Source organism: Myiozetetes cayanensis, unplaced genomic scaffold (assembly GCF_022539395.1).
Source record: "Myiozetetes cayanensis isolate MyiCay16 unplaced genomic scaffold, myiCay2020 scf3, whole genome shotgun sequence".
In the NCBI taxonomy this organism is placed as follows: Eukaryota; Metazoa; Chordata; class Aves; order Passeriformes; family Tyrannidae; genus Myiozetetes; species Myiozetetes cayanensis.
This window is the reverse complement of record NW_026087521.1, coordinates 24,774,388-24,790,590: the sequence shown is the minus strand read 5'-3', so window position 1 is coordinate 24,790,590 and position 16,203 is coordinate 24,774,388. Positions and strand designations below refer to the sequence as shown.

General features: G+C 40.7%; 1 protein-coding gene across 1 annotated transcript; it reads left to right on the top strand.

Moving 5' to 3' along the window:
• The first annotated feature begins 5,799 nt into the window (after positions 1–5,799).
• On the top strand, positions 5,800–15,337 carry CAV2 (caveolin 2). Its single transcript, XM_050323800.1, has 3 exons — positions 5,800–6,015; positions 6,157–6,344; positions 13,213–15,337. The coding sequence occupies exons 1-3, from the start codon at positions 5,866–5,868 to the stop codon at positions 13,361–13,363; spliced, it is 489 nt and encodes a 162-aa protein (XP_050179757.1). The 5' UTR covers positions 5,800–5,865; the 3' UTR covers positions 13,364–15,337.
• Positions 15,338–16,203: the final 866 nt, after the last annotated feature.

The window sequence follows — 16,203 nt, the reverse complement described above, 5'->3', positions numbered from 1 at the left end:
TTCCAGAGGGCTCCATCTTCATCCCAGTGATCTTCAGCATCTTCATAAATGACTTGGACACAGAACTGGAAGGGATACTAAGCAAGTTTGCAGATGATACAAAACTGGCAGGAACTGTTGACTGCCTGTGTCCAACCCCAGGGAAGTGGTCACAGCACCAAGTCTGACAGAGGTCAAGAAGCTAATTAGCATCTAATTAGCTAACTAATTAGCATCCTGCAAAGCAACACTTCATCAATAGAAGAAAGAATAAAACAACCATTAGCAGAGTCCTATTTAAAACAGAGCATTTAGCAATCTCCAGAAAACACGGTGTGATCCAAGGCAAAAGCCCCTCCATCACTGACAGCTAATCACAGAATCTTTGCAGCAGAGAGCATACAAGAACAGTTACTACTTTTATCATGATTTTCACTCAGCATCTGGTTTAACTGTTGGATGCTAATGGAGAAATCCCCTGTGCTTCCTGCAGATCCCACCAGCACCAGAGCTGTTTCTGTATCTCCTCTTTCCTTTTTCATTTCAGTAGGCAAACAGCCAAAGCTCTGAAGTTCTGATCAAGATTCAGGTTCTGGTTTCATGCTACCCCAAAGTTTAGTGCCTTTCTTTGCTCTGCTTACATGAATAAACAGTCATAAACACTTGGGTTACCACATTTTAACAAGCTACCACCATTCAGCTGAACAGTAGTGTTGGAGGTGGACCGACAGAAGCCTACAGAGAATGGGAAAGGTGCAGAAAGGCTACGAAGAAATCTCAGAGGAAGAAGTTTATCTGGAAGTCCTTTAACAACTGCAGCTGCGAAAAGTTGCCTGAGACCCAGCTGCAAGGCATGGCCTCACAAACTTCTGTAGAACTCCCCTGTTGGTACCCCAGACCACTCCTTCCTTTCCTCCCTAACTCTCCCTTTTCCCTATATGGCCGGACATATTCCCTGCGGCCAATCCCTCCATTTCTCTTATCACTGACCCTCAGGATTCAATGTTCCTAGCAAAAATCCCACCTTTGTTCCCGATCCTTCCATACTCCCCTGTATATAAACTGACATCTTGTTTTAATAAACGCCATTTTGGGTCATCCGTGTGTGACCGTCTCCTAACAAAGTGTGCCGCGAGGGTCTCTTCCCGGGGGACAAAAACCCCCCCACAATACAGTAGCAGCTGCTGGACTACGTGCTGCAAGGTTAAAGCAGATGGTTCTCTCCCCCAACTTCAGCAGGGCTAGGGCATGAACAGGCTCAGTAGTTGCCATCCAGCACCGAGCAGCCCTCCATACCCTACATTCCTTTCTCACCTTTTACAACGTGCAGCTGACCCACTAGCAAGAACCCCATTAGGGCTCCTTATAATCTTTAACAGTCCCTGTACTGCTGACAATATTGATGTGGCCAGCAGGACTAGGGAAGTGATTGTGCCTCTGTGCTCAGCACTGGTGAGGTCACACCTCAAGTCCTATGTCTAGTACCAGAACGCACACTGCAAGAAAGACACTAAGGTGCTGGAGCGCATCCAGAGAACGACAATGAAGCTGGTCAAGTGTCTAGAGAGAAAGTCATATGAGGAGTAGATGAGGTTGTTTAGATGGGAGAAGAGGTGGCTTAGGGGAGACCTTATTGCTCTCTACAACTACCTAAAAGGAGGTTGTGGCCTGGTGGGAGTTCTCCCAGGCAACTAGTGACAGGAGAAGAGAAAATGCACTCAAGCTACACCAGGGGAGGTTCACACTGGACACCAGGAAGAATTTCTTCACCGAAAGGCATTGGAACAGGTTGCCCAGGGAGGTGGTGGAAGTGTTCAAGAAATGAATGTGGCACTATGGTTTAGTTGACTTGGTGGTGTTCAGTCTAAGGTTGGACTCAATGATCTTGTAGGTCTTTTACAACCTTAATGATTCTATGATTCTATGATTTAATACATATTATACGTGCTGTCAACCTCCGAATCCCAACCTGGGATCTTTTCAACTAGATCACCACTTATTTCAACATTCAAATCCGAGTCTCACTGAATCATTGTGAGTTTTATTCACATTAATAACAGTTCTGCTGATACATCCTATAAACTGCAGTGAGAAGCAAAGATTAAAAAAAATAAAACCACACAAGAATGAATTTTGAAAACACTCTAAAAACATTTCCAGACTTGTACTGATGGGAAATAAGAAAAAGAAAGTATTAAAAAATGTATGAGCCCAGCCCCTTTGCTATTCCCTGTGGTCTCCATCTGCTGATGAGGAACCATATTCCCACTGTCAGCATTAAACAGCAAACTCTCTCACCCCTCGCTGGAGAGTATTTGAGCACTAACCAGTAAATAATCAAAACAGTAACTCAGGAGACCTCATGGGAGTACTTTCTTTCTTCCTTTCTCATATGAGAAATCAGAGGCATGCTGAAAGCTACTATAAATGTCTCTGTTACTACTGACCTAGCTTGGCTAAAAGAGATCCAGAAAGTCCTAAAGTCATGTCTGCAACCAGTTTTTGACCTGAACATATTTATCATTTCATTTCTACTCTGACTGTTGAAGCAGCTTTCACCCTAACACATACAAAATCAATCTTTATAGAAGCATTTGGCTTAAATTCAGCAGCATTGTATATAATTCAGTAAAATAAATAAAAATGTTTATCCATTGCTTACATTTTTTTGCATTGACTGGTCACTGAAAATGCTGAATTTTACACTCCACAGGAAAAAAAATGACAAGAAAAGCAACAGAGAGCAAGGGCGTTTCCACACACAGGGGCAGGATCTAATTATCCTTTTAAATTGAACAAGTCAAGGGTCATTGCTTCAGTGGTGACAAACTAGCATACAAATGATGCACACACTTTTTCAAAAAGTCTCTCATCAGGTTTTCTTATACTCTTCAAATATGTAATCTATGTAATAATTTTTTTTTCTTGAACAGATATGGCTATATCAATACAATGTGTTAGAGTTTACAGGTAAAAGCTCTCTATACATGTCAAATTCGAATATTTAAACTGCCCACTGAGTAAACAAGAAAATCTACATTCTAATCAATGTATTTAATCTGTAAGATCCTTGAAGTTTTGCTTCATTTTAACACATCTCACATATCCTTGAATGCCACACCAATTTCTCAGTTCTCTATACCTGCTTCCTTCATATGGATTTACATCCAGGCATACATTTATCAGAAGGAAAATTGGGGAAAGTGTTTGCAACTTTTCCACTAACACTGCTTGGTTCACCTCTTGAAATCTCAGCTGTGCAGCTGCCTTTCCCTTCCACCCTTGCTGCATGACCAGGGGAGGGCTGTAACCACTGTTTTTACACCTCACTCCTAATGTAAATAAGTACTTAGAGCCCATCTGAACTTCTTGTATCCCAGTATATTGTCTATCTGTGAAATGGTAGTAACAAAAACTCCCCAGATATGTCATAGAGATATGAGGGTAAAATAAAAGACTCTTTTCAGAGCTCCTCTGAAATCATGCAGATTTTCAATACTGATCTTGAAAAGGAAATAGCATATTTGAAGTTCACATCTGTTAAAACTCCCAACAAAATTACTATGGAAATTAATTGGAGTCCTTTATCTCTTTGAAAATATAAAGTGTTATTTATATGATAATCTTATATGGTACTTTAAGATGAAATTAAAAATATTTTTTAAAGGGAAAAGGGAGATAAAACAGGAAAAGGACACCCTGAAAGCTGAACTCATCCTGACAAGCAAAATAGAACAGATGAGTCCCAACTGGTCATTGTCTGGGTCTTGTTGCAAAGATGGAGGATTCTCAAATGCAAAGCCTGCTGTGGTCAAGAAAGACAGTTTCTATCTGTATATAAAGCACTACAATAATCAAAGCAATTCTCAAAACTTAAACAAGAATATCCTTATAAAACAAATATTCTTTTTTCATGAAAAATATTCTTTCAGGAGCAATTGCATTGCTTTATTTTAAATCCTCAGAGATTACAAAGGTAAACTCTTCATTTTCCATGGTGCTGTCTCAACATTTATCAATTACAATAACAGATTTCAAAAAGCAGGTGGACATGAACAAGAAAGTGCTATTTGTTTTTTATAAGGGCGGCTGGTACCTCAAACCCACTTTCCAGTAGCAGATGGTGATTTGGGACATCTTGCAAAAAGAACCACTCCCTAGCTTTTAGCAAAGTTGGAACTGAGCAATAGAGCTACGGAGTTGCTGCTCCAGCTGGTTGGGTAGAATGAGATGCAGCAGAAGTGGTTGGGAAATGGGCAGAGCTGTTCAAAAGCAGCTCCATGGTTGTGCACTGTCACCCCAATCCTTGCCTCTAGTGAGGGGAGAGGTAGGAAGTAGTTGGTGTAAAGGAGTATGGTCTGACTTGTGTAACCAAGGGGATAGTTTGGGATCCTCTGTTGGTTGCTCCTACCTTGGTTTTCAGCAGCACTAAACCAAATTTCTGTCCCTAACCCAAGCAGCCACCAGAAGCTTGATGAATGCCTTTGAGCTGCACTCAGCCTCTGTATTTATCAGCTAAAGAAATAATAGTTTCTGGACAGAAGCACCCTGAAGGATGGGGATGGACCTTGACTCTGTCAACTGGCCTTCTCATTCCTCTCACTCATGGAGCAAAGAGGAATTAGGGGGTAGAAATGCAACTCATAAGTATGTGAGTCATCACGCAGTTTCTTTGCTTGCCTTTGAACCTATTGTAAACTTATTTTCAGGCTTTTAGCGTCTAAGAGCCACAGCTACGTTGCTGGATCCAAACCATTTATGTGACAGCAGTATCACCAAATTCATCAACATGGAAGAAAAAAAGTGTCAACATGAGTAACACGTAGATGCAAAGCTTTTCTGCAGACCTTATCCGGTCAAAAACAATGCTGTGGGGTCCAGAGCATTGTAATAGGTGATTTCCTGTCCAAACTTTAAGTAATTTTTATATCACTTTCCTGAGAGCTTTTCAAAGCTTAAAGCTATCCTTAATTTAATGCAGTGGTGAAAACTAAAGAAAGTAACCACTAGGAACTTCCTTTTTAATTTAACAAGCCTGGATTATTGATTAGTAATACCGTTTCTCTCTGAGAGTAATGGTGATTGTGGTTATTGAATGCAGCAAAAATGAACTTGTGGCAGCTCATAAGCTCACAGTACGTATCAATATTGCCAGATACTTATAGCAGTCGTTACAATAATTTACTCTATATAGACCACTTTTAGGCTTAAAACATGTTCTCAAATAAAACAAGAGGAAATAATTTGTAGGGACTGAAGCTAAAACCCAAAGAGCGCATGAAAATAGCTTGTAATGGCAGATTCAGTATTTTATTGCAGCAAAAATGACGCAGTTTAGGGAGCACCAGTCAAGTAAATCACTCTGGAGTTGACACGCCGGTGAGGCCGGACACGGGAACTCGGCGGGCAGAGGCGACACCTCCCTTCCCCTCCTCTTTCCCTGTTTTCCCTACAGCTGCAAAGGGTCGGCAGACACGGTCCAACATGGCCCAATGCATAATCCCCTAGGCTTTTTGTTCCCGCTGCCTGTTGTTGCGATGCCACAAACGCGGACAAAGGCCCGTCACGCCGCGGTGACAGCCGGATGACAGCCGGACACCGCAGGGAACGGGGAAACCGAGCACGCCGGGCGGCTCCGGGCGGCCGGGATACGCTGCTGGAGGTCTGAGAGCCCATAGAGCAGCTGTCGAGCCGGGGGGCGGGCGGGCTGCCGGCAGGCGCCCACCCCGAGCCCAGCCCGGTGCTCCCCGCCGCTCCCTCCGCCTGCCCCAGCGCGGCCCGCGGGGCGTGTCCCGGGCAGCCCCGCTCCGCCCCGGCCCGGCCCGGCGGGGCCGCGGCGGCGGACGGGGCAGGGCCGGGCCGGAGCCGCGGAGCGGCGGCAGCGCCATGGGGCTGGAGACGGAGAAGGTGGACACCCGCATTTTCATGGACGACGACAGCTTCCCGCGGAGCGGCGGGCCCGCGCTCTCGGAGGCGGAGAAGTGCGCGGAGGACGAGCTGGACCGCGACCCCCACGGGATGAACGCCCACCTTCAGGTGCGGGCAGGGCCGGGCCGGGGCCGGACGGGACCGGGGCCGGGACCGGGGCCGGGGCTCAGGTCCACGGCGAACGGGGGTTCGCCGGCGGGCTCCCCGCCCCTCAGCCCCGGGTGACGGCAAAGCCGCCTCTCATTCCAGCTGGGGTTCGAGGATGTGATCGCGGAGCCCGAGCTCACCCACTCCTTCGACAAAGTCTGGATCTGCAGCCACGCTCTGTTTGAGCTCAGCAAGTACGTGATCTACAAACTCCTGACGCTGGTTCTTGCCATACCCCTGGCCCTGGTCGTGGGGATCATCTTCGCGGCGCTCAGCTGCCTGCACATCTGGTAAGCCCGTGTTGTGCCCGCCGGAGCGTGGGCTCTGCCGACAGCTCCGCAGAGCTCTGCCCCTGTAGCATTCCTTGCAGCCATCTCCGTCTTTACAACCGGTAGTCAATCAGCTGCTTTATTTCTAAAGGAAGAGAAAAGCAAACAGTGTTTTCGCTGTGATTCAGTTCCCTGCCTTGCTTTTACCAGCAGTCTGTCATGACTGTGTAAGCTCCTTGGGGCAGAGAGCTCATATTGCCATTTGGATGGCATCTACAGCTATGCATTCCAGCCTTGGCTGGCTTCTGGAGTAATGGTAGTGACTGCATTTTTAAAAACAAGTACAGAATTTATTCAAAGGTGTATTTTAAATTAAATACCTAGGCAAAAGTATTACTAACACCTGACATCTCTTTAGTACAGTTACCTCTTTCATTTTTTTCCTCAGAGACTGAAGAAAGCTTTTGAGGGCCCAGCTTGCTCTTTGTTACTGCCACAAAATGTACTGTCACTGTCTTGCATCTGGTACATGGCTATCTCTAGATGCAGTACCCCAAAACCCTTCCACCTAAGCAGAAAACCCTGCTGAGCTCAGGAAATCTGCTTCTGACCATGGCCCAAGTTCAGAGACAAACACAGTGGTCCTCCAAATCACAGCAACCTGGTGTACTTTAAATATAATATACTGGCAAATTATTCGGGAAAAGTACCTTGAGACCAGAAAGGGAGAGGATTGTGGAAAAGGTAGAACAGCAGGAAAAAGAATGAGGTTGGAGAAAGAACTGAGAATGCAGCAGGCTGCAGAGGAAGGGATGAATGCAGATCATTAACATCATTCCTGCAAACCAGGATATTCCATAAGCATGAGTCTTGGGCAAAGCCTCATTTGACCTGGGTAACAGTGGAATCATGAAGAAGTTCTTAAGGAAAGCAAAATAGAATACAGTGACTGGAAACAAACTCAAAGCACAAGGAACACATTGATTATCTGAACCTGTAATGTCAATCTTGTGGGTGCAGATTTCAGTTTTTGAAAGTGGAATGGAAGTTTGGCTTGATGACATCATCATTACTGTCTTTGAAAACCTATTAACTTGAATTTTGGAGCATAGTATTTGCATAATAGCCAAAGGAGCTGTAATGCAGTTTAGAGCTGCCCATCTGCTACATCTCTGGTTCCCAAATTGTTATAAACAGTGCATAGTGTGCCCAGATTTTTAGGTCTGTCAGCTGTCACTGTGCCATAGTGTACAGTGTGACTACATAAGATTACGGTGAGTATGTCCAAGTTTCCAGTAGTGGGATATCTCTGGAGAAATTCATCAGTGCCAAATTTATTAAAACTGTAGTACTTTATTGTGCTTCACAATGATCTTGTATCTGGGTTTCAAGGCTGGATACATAGACAGGAGTTTCACTGATCCAGGACTCAGAGGTCAGTTTCTATTTATGCAAGTAGTCCCTAGTGACTATCTCAGGAACTGTGGGTTCTCAGTAAATCTGAAATAGGACTGTCTGAATGTGCCACTTCATTTGAAAAGTTTCCCCTGACTTTCTGTGAACACCCTTGCTTCCTCAGCAACTTATTTTCTTTCCCTACATTTGTTGTCACTACAGAAGGGATCTTCCTTGCACATGAAAGGATCATGTAACTCAGTAGTACTATCTACACCTCCTTGAGCCCCATCCAGTGCTACTATCCAAAGCCTCATCTTCCCACAAACCCAAGCTGGATTTGTTTCAACACAGAGGTGGAACACACCAGGACTGAGTTGGCTTCTCTGTACTTATTAGTATTCCAGATTTCATGGGAGTAACAAGTGAAACATTTCTGCATTTAAGAGGGTATTGCAGGAGTAGTGCAGGTATAGAGGCCCTAAACACATGGTATTGGCTCCCTTGTAGCCCCATTGGGTCTGAAAAAAAACCCTTGTTTTGTGGGTGAAAGGAAGGGCATTCTGTTATAACTCTGTCTTCAGCTGTTTAAATATAATGGGAAAGCCCTGGGCACACCCTCCCAGAAGGCTGCCACTCTGTACATCACATTCATCATCCAAACCAGTTGGATAATCATATTGATGTGTCATAAGGGAGCCTTTCTCGAGGCTAAATTCAAAAGTGTTTCAACAACTTTTGGAAGTGCTCAAATACGAAGCTCTGTTGATTATCACACATGTTGGAGTTGCATGATAAAAATCCACAGAAGTCTGACTCAACATTTCTCATGCTCCAGGACACCTTGCGAGTTGCCCCCCTCATACCTGATGGTAAATGTTGTCTTTCACCAAAAAAATGATTACTGTAGAAGGAAGCAAATATGTGAGTCTTCATGGACAGCAAAAAGAAAGCCGAGTAAGAAATACATAATAATACACTTTAATTTTCATTTTAACCATAAAGATGGAGCATATTCTGTTTCTGTTCTCAAACTGGCTGCTTGAGCCAGAATCTGCTTTTACGCTACCTGGTAAAAGATACTTATGGGCTGAAACTGGGCCAGCTAGCAGGTTGGTGATCTATGTACAAGCCAGTTCAAGGAAGTCTGCTTCACTTTTCCTTTGCAGATGACTGTCACTCTCACCACAAACTATACATGGCAGAAATTTCCAGACTTTCCACATCTTTCTGTGAAAATTAGCAAGCTTTTAAATATGTCCTTATATTGCAGCTGTTAAATTTATTGATTTTTGAACATGAGTAGAATATTTCTGGTTTTTCAGGCAGCATGTGCAAAATTATTATATTTATTATAGATCAGTGGCTGATTCTTGTTCCAAGCCATGTATTTGCCACCTCTTGGAAATTAAAACTTGGATTTCATGTATGCTTTTTTTGTAGTCTTACCTGAATAGCTTTTGGTATGTTCATGCTAATAATCAGTGGTTTATTTGAGGATCCATAGCTTGAGTCTGGAATCTGAAATGGGCTGTAAACCACAAGGACTCACACAGCTTTACACTCTTACCATCAGCTGGAGCAGTAGGTATTCATAGCATCTCCTGGCTTGAGCTTCCATTCACAGTGCTAAGATGTAGCCAGGGACCTACATGCAGAGAAGCACATATGGACATGCATAATTTCTTACCTTTTTTTATTCCACATCTTCATTTACTTAACTTACTAATATCATACTCAACTCTAAAACCATCTCCCTACTGACTGCCTGAAATCAAAATAAATTATAGTGCAGCTATGCCATGAAGACCCACCTTATGACCTGGTGGTGTTGCCTTGATGTCTTGTCTTTGATGTCCAATACATATCCCTTGGTTTATGAAGAGGAAGTAGGTAGATGTTCTCTTGCTTCCTTTGTAGTAATTTTATCTTTTCCAGTCTGCCCAGGTCCTGCAATAGATAATGTTTGGTTAAAATGCACTTCATATACTGTGTTTGAGTTGTGAAAGGCTTCGGTGGTTATCTGTTGCCTCACTCATCCCAAGGGTTAATGGGACGCAACAAGAAACTGTACAGTTCTAGATGATAGTTAGCCATCTTTTCACAATGCTTGCTTGTATTGTAGAGCCATACAAGACTTTTAATTCAAAATCATGATGTAGTATGTGTGCATACTTGTAATTAGGTAGTTTAAGCACAGAAACATATGGGATCTGAAAAATAGCATCAAGACATATCTGAGGTTCCATTTTGAAAAACATTACAAGAGAAGATGTGATTGTTCACTTTGAAGGGGGAATGTGAACTAACAGTGCATGACTACTCTAACCTCATTGCCCAAGGCTTTGACAAGTTAAATTTCCTTATCAGTGGATGTTAAACTGTGCTCTGCCATTTCCAAGAGGTGTTTGATTCTTGACAACATTCACTCAGGAATTAAGAGGAAAAAAAAAAAGAAATGGGAGCAAAAGTGAGAAGTTTGAGGGGTATGATTTTGTAGATGTCATGCCTTGAATAGAATGAAGACAAAATAGGATAGGATGGGAAAAAAATGGGGTAATGTGCTCTTTTCAGTTCAACAGTTCCCAAAAGATATGATTCATTCTACTTAGTGAAAGGATGGGTATTTTATAATAAATACATACATAGTAAGATTCAGTGAGAGGTCATATGGGTGGCTGTCTTCAGCTTAGATGACAAATTCAACAGAGCTTTCATTTTCTTCCCAATGCTGTACTACATGGTAACACTAATAGTACCAATAGTACCATAGCATCAATGTTGGTATCCTTGGGATATGCTGCCTTTAATTTCGCTGTTAGACATTATTCAAGCAAGCAGGTACCATGTCTGTGAATAGAAGTGCAGACTGGGGTAAACCCACAGCATTGTGAGTAAAGAATGTGTATGTTATATTTGTCAGGTCACAAAATAAATAAATGGCTTCTAATGGCATTTGGTTATTTATTTTTTGAGTGTGCCTGGTCACTCCACAGAAGGCACATTGCACCTTCTGATGATTTGGAAATCCTGCACTGGAGAATAACCTGTCCTGTGCTGAACAGGATGCGGACTTACATGCATGTAAATACATATATACACACACTCACATATTTTAAAAGTTAGAAAATACCTTTTACGGCTCTCTTGGCTGTACAGGATTTTCTTCTCTGAGGAAAGGTGTTTGAGTAAATGTTGTCTAAGTAGACTGACTTTTATTTTAAAATTGGAAGTTATTTACATTAATTAGCTCTGGTATCGTCCTATGGAGTTAGCCCACATTGGTTTTTGCATGCATTTACCATAAAATTATATAGCAAATGTTAAAAGATTATAAAGCATTACCAAAACATTTTAATGTTTATTTTATTTAAAATTATCAATATAGGTTGAGTTCTGGTGCTGTGTGAATGACTCCTACAGCGGTTGCAAGTAGTATGATCACTGCTTTTCCAGCCTTCTACATCTTTCTGTGAAACTTCTGCATAGTGTGGTATTTGTTTAGTTTGTATTTTGTGTAATCCTGTCAACAGAGGGTCCAGTACAAATGTCAGCTTTTCCGCTTCTCTCTGGTTCAGTTAGATTAAAAAAAAAATCACGCCAAATTAATTTTAGATGACAGCAAAGGAGCAGTGACATAACAAATGGAAAAGGGTTGAAGTCAACACAAGCTGAGTAGCCATTTCTGGCATTTTCCCTGTGTTGCTTGGAGAAATACCAATCTCTTTTTTTCCTTTGCATTACTGATCTTTATCAGCTGTATTCTAACAGGTGAAGGCCTGATTTTTTTATCTAGAAATCATGTATTCTATATGCAGTGATATTATAGGTGGTTATAAAGCACACAGTTTACAGTGTTCAGTTTAAAACTAGAGACACATTATTCCAGTAACACCCACAGTTCTATATGGGGTGTATATTACTAGCTGTTTCAGCAGAGACAAAAGAGAAGGTTTTAGAAAAACTATTCTTGTTTAAATCCATCTGGGCTTGCTTAGACTGCAGCATGGACATACTAGTATATGGCTCGTATTGTGTGACAAAAGCTGAGAATCCAGTTAGATAAACAGTGAAAGTAATTAATTTTGACTCTGTGCATTTCTAACCTTCAACATTTTTGAATGTGTCAGAGTTTTTTTCTACTTTGTTATTCTGAGGTACGCAAGGTAAATGCACAGTACTTTTATCTTAATTTTTTCAGACCTATGATGAAATAGTAAATCGTTTCTGTCATTCCCACCAAAGTCAGTGAGAGTTTTGCAGTGGAATTATGTTGATGCAAGATTGGGAATTTAAATTTTGAACGCAACAGCAAATGGAACAGAGTTTATTATCTTTATCAAAAGAATCTATAGCTTCTTTTACCTAATTTAGGAAATAAATGTCTTCTATATGGCAGAGATTCTTTTAAAACTTTGCTCTAGTACCACTTCAGTATTACATAAGTTATTTATACATTTAATTTGTCTGCACCAAAGTAAGAACATCCAGCTTAGTGAAATGACCAGGAGTTTAGGCTGGTAAATAATTAAGAAAGAAGAATAGCTTAAAATACTGTGGTCAATTATCATGTATCCACTGGCCCTTGTGAGCTGCCCGTATGTGTAATTGAGACTCACCTGCGTTGTTAATATGCTTGGCTAAAGGCACCACTAAAGACATTGCTTTGGAATTGGCACATATGGAATGTTGCTTACCAGTTGCTTACAAGTGCTCAGGAGATGAAAGCACAAAACTTTCATGTATGCACCTTGAGTGAATAAGATGATCTTTTCACGACAAGGGGTTTTGACCTCATTCTATGTTAATTTCCCATGCACAAATGAAAACATTTACAGCTTGTAACAGGGATGTTAGGTTGGCAGGATTGAGACACCAATGGTGATGTGCATGTGTGCCTGTGCATTTGTGTGTGCGGGAGAGAGACAGATAGGAGAAACACCAGAAGTTACAGCAGAGCAAGAACAGATTGTTTGCAGTCACTCAGAGTGTGGAACATGGTGTTTCTGTCTAGCCCCAAAGACACACATTCAGATATTACCACAGCGCAAGTAAGTCTTTAGGAGATGAGTCTGCTCTTTAGCCACAGTGGGTGGCAGCAGGGCTACAGCATATCATGGACACCAGCCCTGCCAGCAGCAGGGGGAGAACAGCAAAATATCATCATTCTAAAAGGCATGTACAAAAATTTCTGACTAGGAAGCAGAGACGTGATGAAAAGAAAGCTGGCGTCTCCTGTTTCCTGTGTTGCACACAACTTATTCTGGCCTGAGGACCAGGTGCATCATGGTGCTTCTGCATGTCCAGGTATGAGGCTGTAAGCAAACAAAATTGATGGACAAGAACTGCAAGAGAGTGAAATCAACTTGTTTAAATATTTTGAGTTGTAAAATCACTTCCTTTTCCTTAAGATGTCACACTTCTGTTTAGTTATCTTTATTTTCCCCTGCTGTAGCAGCACCAGTCTTCACATCTTTAATTTTCTCTTTTACAGGATTGTGGTGCCTTTTGTGAAAACCTGTCTCATGGTCTTGCCTTCAGTGCAAACTGTATGGAAGAGCCTGACAGATGTTTTTGTCGAACCGTCCTTTCAGAGCCTAGGCCGATGCTTTGCCATGGTTAATATACGCCTGGACCAAGAGTAAACACCAGGGATGTGACATTGCTGTAGTCGGGGCTGGTGTTATACTTCTTTGCTAACCTAACATACAAGCACTTACCATTCATTCCAAACTGTTAATTACAATGGCTGGTTTAAGTGGGAACATGCTATTTTTATTAAAACTCATTTTTTATCAGGGAGACCTGTTTAAGAATAAGTAGGCAGTTTTCATAGCTTGCTGTTTTAACAACAGTGGTCACAGAGTATATTGGCAACACTTTATTTTAATGGTACATTGATTGCTAGATTACAGGAGAATTCTTGTGGAAGTTTAACAGCCACAACAGTGATAATGATTGGCATTATTACCACAAATACTTCTATGAGTAGGCTGTCATACGTTAGACAAAACTGATCTGTAGGGTGTCACATTGAGTTTACTGCAGTTCCACCAAGGATCATTTTTGGCTTCACTATGCAGAATGATAAACATAGTCCTCTGTTATCAGCAGTTAAAGTGAATGTGACTCATTGCATAAACATACAGGGAAAGGAATTGTTGTGTAATTCTCCTGTATTTGAAGGTTGGGGGGAAGCTCCCTAGAAGTTTATCCCTTAAAATAAGGTGTTAGCTACTGATTTGTAACATCAGCTAATCTGTATATTTTATTTAATGAGAGGTTAACTTTGCTGTATATTTTGTACCTTTGTAAATTACACTTGATTGGTTTTCTTTGATGCATTATTGTATTTGAATTCTAGTATTTGAATTCTAACCAACTTATTAAGCAGCAAGAGTGAGATGCTGCGAAAAATAGCTTTAGATAACTAAATTAATTAGATAACTTAAGTAAATTTTGAGTGTTACTGTGCAATTCTAGTATATTAATTATATATGATTGTGTGTAAAAGCAAAAATTGTAAGTGTTTTCAAACACAACTATGCAAAAGAGCTGGAAATATCTGTTTATGAGAAATGGTTTTTATTAAAATGGGGTATAGTAATGCAACCCTGCCTATTTCTGTATATTATAGGTGTGAACACTGTGATGTTTAAAGCAATAGACACTATGCTAGTACTTTAACTAGGTAGCAAGCTCTTATAGAAGGCAAGTGAGTGTAATTGGTATCCTTGTCTAATTCTCCTAACCTATTGACTTGACTCTCTGTGTTGCTTATTTACTACTTCAAAGCCTAACCCCCCCAAAAAAACCTTTCTTTCTTCTGCACCTAATATGACATTTTAAATCAGAATAACAGAACTTATGCAGAGGTACCTTAAAACATTAGCCTTCTGATGGGCTTATGCTGCTGTTTCCTTTAAATACAGATGGTAAGTTGCAATTGTAAAATGTTTGTATGATTTAGAAGGCTGTTTTCTAAAATGATGTCTCAAATTTCTTATCAAACACAAGATATATAATAAAATAATAAAACATCAGCTGTTTCCCATTTTCAACTTTTTTTTTTCAGATTTATCAGCTTTAAAAAAAACTTTTAAAATGCCAAACAGCATAGAGTACTATGCAGCTCTTCCAAAATATGTGAGAGGTAAAAAAATGGATGAGTATCAATACAATTTCACTATTATCAACTTCATTTAATGTGTTTATAGTAGAAAATTATGTATCTCTGTGTGTGATTAAGCCCATACAGAATGATTGCTTTCTCTGAAGCAGGTCTCTGCAGAATTTTGGCAACATTCAAAAAAATGCTTAATTCTTTTTACAGGCACATGCTTTCTTTACAGATGAAATTGTAGAATTGTTCTTTTCTTGCTTATTGGCCTATTGACGCTAGCTGACACTGCATATTCTTTGTACATTAAGAAAATCTTCGTATATTAAAAGTATTTTTAGCATTTATGACATTTAGAGAGGGATTCATATGGCTTTCAAAAACTGGATCTTAATGATTAGTGCCTATGGAAACTTCTCTTATTTTTTTTATTCAGCAAGAAGTTAGCTAGTTAAAAATGGGAATTACTGTTTTGAAAATAAAAATTGGCCAGGCTAGACTTGAACTCTTTTGAGTGTTATTTTCTTTTACAATGTCCAGGATTTTTACAAAGATATTTTCATCTGAAAAATATCCCCTGGATGAATTCATTTAAAAGAAAATGAATCTATCAGTACTAGTTCTTATGTCTAAAAGGAGCCCTATAAAAGCCTAAAGTCTGGATTAGAAGTTTTGAGAATGAGGCCATTCCCCAGAGAAAAATGTGCCATTTTATGTTATTTACTCATGGATATATGCATTCTTAAATAGCTTACTGAAGTCATCTGGTATTAGCTACCTCAGGCAATTAAGTGGAATGGTTTTGGTTTGTTCTTATTTTGATTTAGGCTTGCCATTAATTAGTCCTGTTCACCATTTCTCTAGCTGGTACAAGACTCAAGCAAACTTGTAATTAAATAATTAAAGCTGTTAGTTTCTTACATACTTTATAGTAGTATCTTTCTCTGGATCAGATTTGCTTTTACTATAAGAAAATACAAAATGCACTGTTAGACTTTGGGTAAAATATTTGATGCTTGGCCATTACATTTAATTCATCCATAAAAGGAGCGGAAGGAAGCATGAATATATACAGACTCTCCAATACCTAGGTGTGAATCTGCCCCAGGCAACTCTGGCTGGCAAGTATTCTCAGGATTTCATGGATTTGACAGTTCTGACAGATATCCTGAAGCTCTGGCACAGCTGATACTGTGAATACTTTGCAGCACTGTTGGACAATAGGGATTGAATTGGCACTGGCACTGAACTGTGCACTTCAGTGTAGGAATAGGTTCCTTCAATGCTCATCTCCAAATTTTTTTAAATGTGGACAAACCATCCCAGCTGATCTCTTAAAATAAACTTAAAAATGAGAATTTAGAC

Excerpts from the sequence above, each read along its gene's own strand:
- CAV2 (XM_050323800.1), top strand. The coding sequence starts at position 5,866 with ATGGGGCTGGAGACGGAGAAGGTGGACACCCGCATTTTCATGGACGAC. Across the intron at positions 6,016-6,156 it reads GGATGAACGCCCACCTTCAG|CTGGGGTTCGAGGATGTGAT; the intron begins GTGCGGGCAGGG and ends CTCTCATTCCAG. Across the intron at positions 6,345-13,212 it reads CTCAGCTGCCTGCACATCTG|GATTGTGGTGCCTTTTGTGA; the intron begins GTAAGCCCGTGT and ends TCTCTTTTACAG.